The sequence below is a fragment of the Nomascus leucogenys genome, chromosome 3 (genome assembly GCF_006542625.1).
Source record: "Nomascus leucogenys isolate Asia chromosome 3, Asia_NLE_v1, whole genome shotgun sequence".
In the NCBI taxonomy this organism is placed as follows: Eukaryota; Metazoa; Chordata; class Mammalia; order Primates; family Hylobatidae; genus Nomascus; species Nomascus leucogenys.
The window spans coordinates 56,673,426-56,679,895 of NC_044383.1; the positions used below are offsets into that span (position 1 = coordinate 56,673,426).

General features: G+C 47.6%; 1 protein-coding gene across 1 annotated transcript; it reads left to right on the top strand.

Moving 5' to 3' along the window:
• Positions 1–3,151: 3,151 nt before the first annotated feature.
• Positions 3,152–4,385, top strand: OOEP (oocyte expressed protein). The gene is made up of 3 exons (XM_003271119.3): positions 3,152–3,341; positions 3,559–3,738; positions 4,077–4,385. Exons 1-3 carry the CDS (start codon positions 3,152–3,154, stop codon positions 4,154–4,156), a joined length of 450 nt encoding a protein of 149 aa, XP_003271167.1. The 3' UTR covers positions 4,157–4,385.
• Positions 4,386–6,470: the final 2,085 nt, after the last annotated feature.

Here is a 6,470-nt window from a genome sequence, read left to right on the forward strand (position 1 = left end):
CCTGGGCAACATAGGGAGACCTCTGTCTCTACAGTGGGTGTGATGGCATGCATCTTCCCCAGCTACGCAGTGAGCTGAGATCGTGCCACTGCACTCCAGCCTGGGTGACAGAGTGAGACCCTGTCTCAAAAAAAGAAAACAAAAAAAGAGAAGGAAAGAAAAAGAGAAAGTGAGAAAGAATCTTCCAACCCTTAAGAGCTCTGTGGAACATCAATTTGCTCTGGCCGCTTTCCCATTTTGATCTCGGGCTGGTGTCAGGCCCACTGCAGGATCCCTGGCACCCCAAGAAGCTAATCCAGATGGTGGGAAAGGTGTTTTATTAACCCGGCCAGGTTGGCTCAGTGCATCTCTCCACCTCAGTCTCTGGTGTTGGCTTCCATGCACTCAGGAAAACTGCCCACTTGTCCCCAGGCTTCCAAGGAGGCCCACATGACCGTCTGAGCTCCCAAAAGGTTTTCTTGCACAATAGTTCTCCTGTTTTGGCAGGCTCAGGTGCAAAGGCATATCAGTCTCCCCAAAGCTGAGAGGCGCAAAACCAACACTTGCGAATCAGATTCTGGCCTCTCACTGAGCAGGGAGGTTCTTTCCTCAGAGGAGAGCAGTAATCCCACAAGATCATTTCTTCTCTGAGGAAGGAATAACTGAACTAGCCACTGTTGGGTTACACCTGAGACTGAGTTGTGTCTGAGACTAACTGCTTCACGGTGTCCAGCATGCTGGGGATTTATGTGGGGTTTATGGCAGAAGATCTCCACAAGATAATGGGGTGCCATCTTTTCCACACCAGGAAGTGGAATTTGAGAGAAGTTAATTAACTTATTCCTGTGTGGCTCAGATCACCACAGTCCCCCTGAAGAAGCCGTTAAAATTCTATACATGCTGGGTAAAATATTCTTTGTCTACAGTAATGTAAGTGCATCTCATGGTTACATTAAGGCTTTAAATTTTTTTAGGTTTATTTTTGGGGTCTTGCTCTGTCACCCAAGTAGGAGTGCAGTGGTGTGATCATGGCTCACTGCACCCTCAAACCCCTTGACTCAAGCGATCTGAGGTCTCGAACTCCCGACCTCAGGTGATCCGCCCGCCTCAGCCTCCCAAAGTGCTGGGATTACAGGCTTGAGCGACCGTGTCTGGCCCACACCCATCTAATTTTTGTATTTTTAGTAAAGACGGGTTTTCTCCATGTTAGTCAGGCTGGTCTCAAACTCCTGATCTCAAGTGATCCTCCTGCCTTGGCCTCCCAAAGTGCTGGGATTATAGGCATGAGCCACCTTGCCTGGCCAGGTTAAGGTTTTAAATGTTTATTGCATCAGAGCCATAGCTAAATCTTGTTTTCCTGTAAGTATGCCCTGCACATCTGATAGTCAAGTTTTCTCAGAAACCATTGAGGGTGAGAGGGGGTGGGCTCAGGGGCAGAAAACTGGAGCCTCCACACAGTCCTAGATGATCATGTGGAGTCTGGAATGTGCTTTCCACTATTTTGAGTTTTTTCTTCTATGCTGGCTGTGGTGGCTCACGCCTGTAATCCCAGAACTTTGGGAGGCCAAAATGAGAGGACTGCTTGAGCCTTGGAGTTCAAAACCAGCCTGGCAACATAGTGGGACCCTGTCTCTACAAACAGACAAACAAATAACAACAACAACATCAACAACAACAACAAAAAGAGCTGGAAAATAGCTGGGTGTGGTAGCAGGCAACTGTGATCTCAGCTACTCAGGAGGCTGAGATGGGAGGGTCACTGAGGCCTGGGAGGTCGAGGTTTCAGTGAACTGAGATCGTGCCACTGCATTCCAGCCTAGGCAAGAGAGTGAGACCTATCTCAGAAAAATAGAAGAGTTTTAAAACAAACATAGGCTGGGCGCGGTGGCTCAAGCCTGTAATCCCAGCACTTTGGGAGGCCGAGGCGGGCGGATCACGAGGTCAGGAGATCGAGACCATCCTGGCTAACACGGTGAAACCCCGTCTCTACTAAAAATACAAAAAATTAGCCAGGCGTGTTGGCGGGCGCCTGTAGTCCCAGGTACTTGGGAGGCTGAGGCAGGCGAATGGCATGAACCCGGGAGGCGGAGCTTGCAGTGAGCCGAGATCGCGCCACTGCACTCCAGCCTGGGGGACAGAGAAAGACTCCGTCTCAAAAAAAAAAAACAAAAAACAAAAAAAAAAAAACCACATAGTTAATTGTAAGAACGAAATAGTATATTCAGCAGATACTATCTATTCTGAAACAACTACCAAACAATATTTCTACAAATATAGTAGAAAATGTGTAAGGACATGCATGGGGATGATATATACACACTAGCTTCAGGATGATTTCCTCTGGAGAGGGAAAGGAAAGATGCTTGAGTAATATCTATTTTAAAAACAGGAGTGAGGCAAATGTGGGGAAATGTCAACATCTGTTAAACTGGGGGAGGGTACATGGCCGTGTTATATTACTTTTTTGGATGTGTGAAACCTTCCATAATTCAAATTTTTAATTAAAATTACAAACATTGGGAAAAAATGTCCATCGATAATGGTTGTCTTAGGATACTGGAAATAAAGGAAAATTGTCTGACTTGCTACATGTTCTATAAGACCACCTCTGACTTTTTGTTTAAAACATGACACACTTGCTTGAATGATTTAAAAATGGTAACTATCCGGAGAGTCAGAAGATAACAGGGGGCAGAAGAGAGAAAACTGACACATTCAACAAGCCTCCCCTGGGTCCGATCTACCTATCTTTGGGAGGTAACGATGAAACCTTAACCTAGCCAGCAAAGGTGATTCCCAGTCTATTAATAGACTCGTCAATTCAAACTCACATTGTTAATCAGCTATAAGGTAGGCAGAGGCCTTTCAGGCTAAGCATACCTGACGAGCAGAGATGACGAAGGAGAGCACTGGAGACCAAACAGGAGGCCAAATGAATACTAGTTCAAGGTCAAAGAGGCAATCCCGGCGATTGAGGCAGCGTAGGAAGTGTCCAATGTGCCGCCAGGCCAGGACGTCGATTGCACCTGCTCACCCCGACGCGGTGCGAGGTGCTGCCGGAAGGGGCGGAGCGGGTCGAATATGGTAAAAGAGAGCCCGAGCTTCGCGCCTGGGTCTGGAGGAGCTCTCGCGAAAGCCGCCTCGAGCGCCCTCCGCGGCTGCTGGTCCCAGTATGGTCGATGATGCTGGTGCCGCTGAGTCCCAGCGGGGCAAACGGACCCCGGCCCACTCCCTGGAGCAGCTACGTAGGTTACCACTTCCGCCACCACAGATTCGCATCCGGCCCTGGTGGTTTCCGGTGCAGGAACTGAGAGACCCTTTGGTGTTCTACCTAGAGGCATGGCTGGCAGACGAGCTCTTTGGTGAGCGACCCCAGGTGTGCTAGTGGGCTGTCCACCTCCAGTCTGAGACAGGACCGGCAGAGCAGCTCTCTACAGCCTCTTTCCCAGATTCGCAAGCCAGGAGTGTTGTAGTGATGCCCACCTTCCAGCTCTTCCCTTCCCTAGCCAACATTCCCTTCAAATCCAGCTTCTAACCTGCCACCGTGCAGCCCCTCAGTGTCTTTCCTTACTTGTTTAGGCCCAGACCGAGCCATAATTCCAGAAATGGAGTGGACGAGCCAGGCCCTGCTGACAGTGGACATAGTGGACTCTGGGAACCTAGTCGAAATCACCGTTTTTGGGCGGCCCCGTGTACAGAATCGGGTGAAGAGCATGCTCCTGTGTCTGGCATGGTTTCACCGCGAACATCGCGCCCGAGGTGAGGGTCTTTGAGAACCTGCATGTGGAGGAAGCCATGAGTGACCATACCGGCCTTGCTCGGTTTCCTTCCATCCTCCCTTAACCTTCTCAAAATTTCTTGGTTTCCAGACCCCAGGGAGCTGTACGAAGTTTGTTGGGAGGGGATCCCGGGGTAGGACCTTGGGAAAGTCAGCGCAGATCTGATAGATTCAGACCCATCACTGCCCAAGTCAGCCTCAGCTGGGTTACAACACTATCGCAGATCTTTCTCTCCTCCCCAACTCCCAATCACGGAGTAGTTCGAAACAGCGAACACTTGTCCCTGTCCATGGTTAGTATCAACTGCTTCTCTTCCAGCTGAGAAGATGAAACACCTTGAGAAGAACTTGAAGGCCCATGCATCAGACCCCCACTCTCCCCAGGATCCTGTTGCTTAAGACAACATAGTTACTGTCGGGAACATCTTAACTTTCTAGCTTTTGCTGCTAAAGTTGAAGAGAAGCAAGTATAGCATTCCTAAATCCCTGTATTCCTTTTTCCTGTGTCTTGATGGAATGTGGTTTATTTTGTTGCAAGAGTGAGTTTGAACGATTCTAATAAAGAAATGGCTATTTTGCCAAAGGCGTTAAGATCTTCACACACTTATAATAAAGCAAATTTATAAAAGATTGACTCCCACTCATGTTTTGATATGAAGGGTGGGCAGGTTATAGTTTTGTAGGTTTTTTTTTCTTTTTCCTGAATTCCCATCATTTTGAAACTCCTAATCCTTTTATGATTTTATGGTCAGAGTGAGGCCCTCACCCACAGGGGGCAGATATGCAGGGGCAGATAACCTCACAAATGGTGATCTGTTTTGTTTTTACGTAATTGGTCCTCAAGCTTTAAAGCTTGTAAGAAATCACCTTGGGAGCTTGTTAAAACACAATTTCCTAGGCTCCTTCTCCAGAGAATTCTGATTCAGTACTGTTGGGGTGGAGCTTAAAATTTCATTTCTGATGAGCTCACACGTACTACTAAAGCAGCTTATCTGAGGCTCTCACTTTGAAGCTGGTAATTGATCCCCCGAAGAGCACCAGCTGTGCATTTTCCTGGAGTGGGGCGTCCATTGGGCACAGGATGACATTGCAAGAAGCAAGCCTGGGCGGTCAGCGTTCATTAATGGTAGCTTTGCGATTCACCACGGAAGAGCAGGGTTCCCGGGCACCTTGGCTTGTGGATGGCGCCCTGCCTTGGAGCCGGCTGTCTCCCTTTTTCTGCAAGGCGAGGCTGCACAGGTGTCCGGCATGGGCCAGGTTGTTTTTCCATTACGTGTTGTACTGAAATTACCAATCTCTGCAAAACAGCTCCTATCCTTGCCGCCCCACTTTCTGGAAGTAGAATTTTTGGGGCAAAAGGTGCCAAAAGCCCTGTGGGTTCAAGCACAATTTGGATTGGTTTGACTCATGGAATTTATTCACTCCTTGGCAATAAGGTATTCTGGCCTTTTGCAAGCGTTTTAAACTCACAAGTCTCTTTAATTGTGCTTTTTTGATTAGAGGTGATGTTGAATCTGTTCTTTCAGTTTTACATTTTTCTTTATTCATTCCTTTCTTGACTTCTTTCAACTGGTGAAGATAAGGATTTTTATTTATCTCTATAAGCTTTTGTAACAATGGTCTGTTATTACCAGTATTTTCCACCCTCTTAAATTTTTTTTTGCATGTGAAAGACTTATTTTATGTAGTTAATTACTGTTTCCTATGTGTTCTCCCATGTCCCCACCCTTTTAAGTTTAGGAGCTCCTAATTTTCTCCCATAGAAGTTTGATGAATTCTTTCAAGTTTTTCATGGTGAGATTTTTATTGTTTATTTTTATTTATTTTTGAGATGGAGTCTCGCTCTGTTACCCAGGCTGGAGTGCAGTGCTGTGATCTCGGCTCACTACAACCTCCGCCTCCCGTATTCAAGCAATTCTTCTGCCTCAGCCTCCCAAGTAGCTGGGATTACTGGCATGTGCCACCACACCTGGCTAATTTTCGTATTTTTAGTAGAGATGGGGTTTCATCATGTTGCAAGGGTGGTCTCAAACTCCTGACCTCAGGTGATTCTCCCGCCTTGGTCTCCCAAAGTGCTGGGATTAGAGGCGTGAGCCACTGCACCTGGCCCTGGTGGGATTTTTATTTTTATCTATTTATTTTATTTTATTTTGTTTTTTTGAGACAGAGTCTCGCTTTGTCGCCCAGGCTGGAGTGTGGTGGCACAATCTTGGCTTACTGCAACCTCTGTCTCCCAGGTTCAAACGATTCTCCTGCCTCAGCCTCCTGAGTAGCTGGGATTATGGGTGCGTGCCACCATGCCCAGCTAATTTTTTGTATTTTTAGTAGAGACGGGGTTTCACCATGTTAGCCAGGATGGTCTGGGTCTCCTGACCTCGTGATCCACCTGCCTCAGCCTCCCAAAATGCTGGTATTACAGGCGTGAGCCACCGTGCCTGACCCCTGATGGAATTTTTATAAAACCATTGAACATTTTGGGTTTTTATTGAGACAGTCTCGCTCTGTCACCCAGGCTGGAGTGCAATGGTGAAATCTTGGCTCACCGAAACTTCTGCCTCCCGGGTTCAAGCGATTCTCTTGCCTCAGCCTCCCGAGTAGCTGGGATTACAGGCACCTGCCACCATGCCCAGCTAATTTTTGTATTTTTAGTAGAGAATGGCCAGTCTGGTCTTGAACTCGTACCCTCAACTGATCCACCTGCCTTGGCCTTCCA

Bases quoted from the DNA above. Each gene is read 5' to 3' on its own strand.
- OOEP (XM_003271119.3), top strand. From the start codon at position 3,152: ATGGTCGATGATGCTGGTGCCGCTGAGTCCCAGCGGGGCAAACGGACC. The intron at 3,342-3,558 runs GTGAGCGACCCC...TTACTTGTTTAG, and splicing joins GCTGGCAGACGAGCTCTTTG to GCCCAGACCGAGCCATAATT. The intron at 3,739-4,076 runs GTGAGGGTCTTT...CTTCTCTTCCAG, and splicing joins CCGCGAACATCGCGCCCGAG to CTGAGAAGATGAAACACCTT.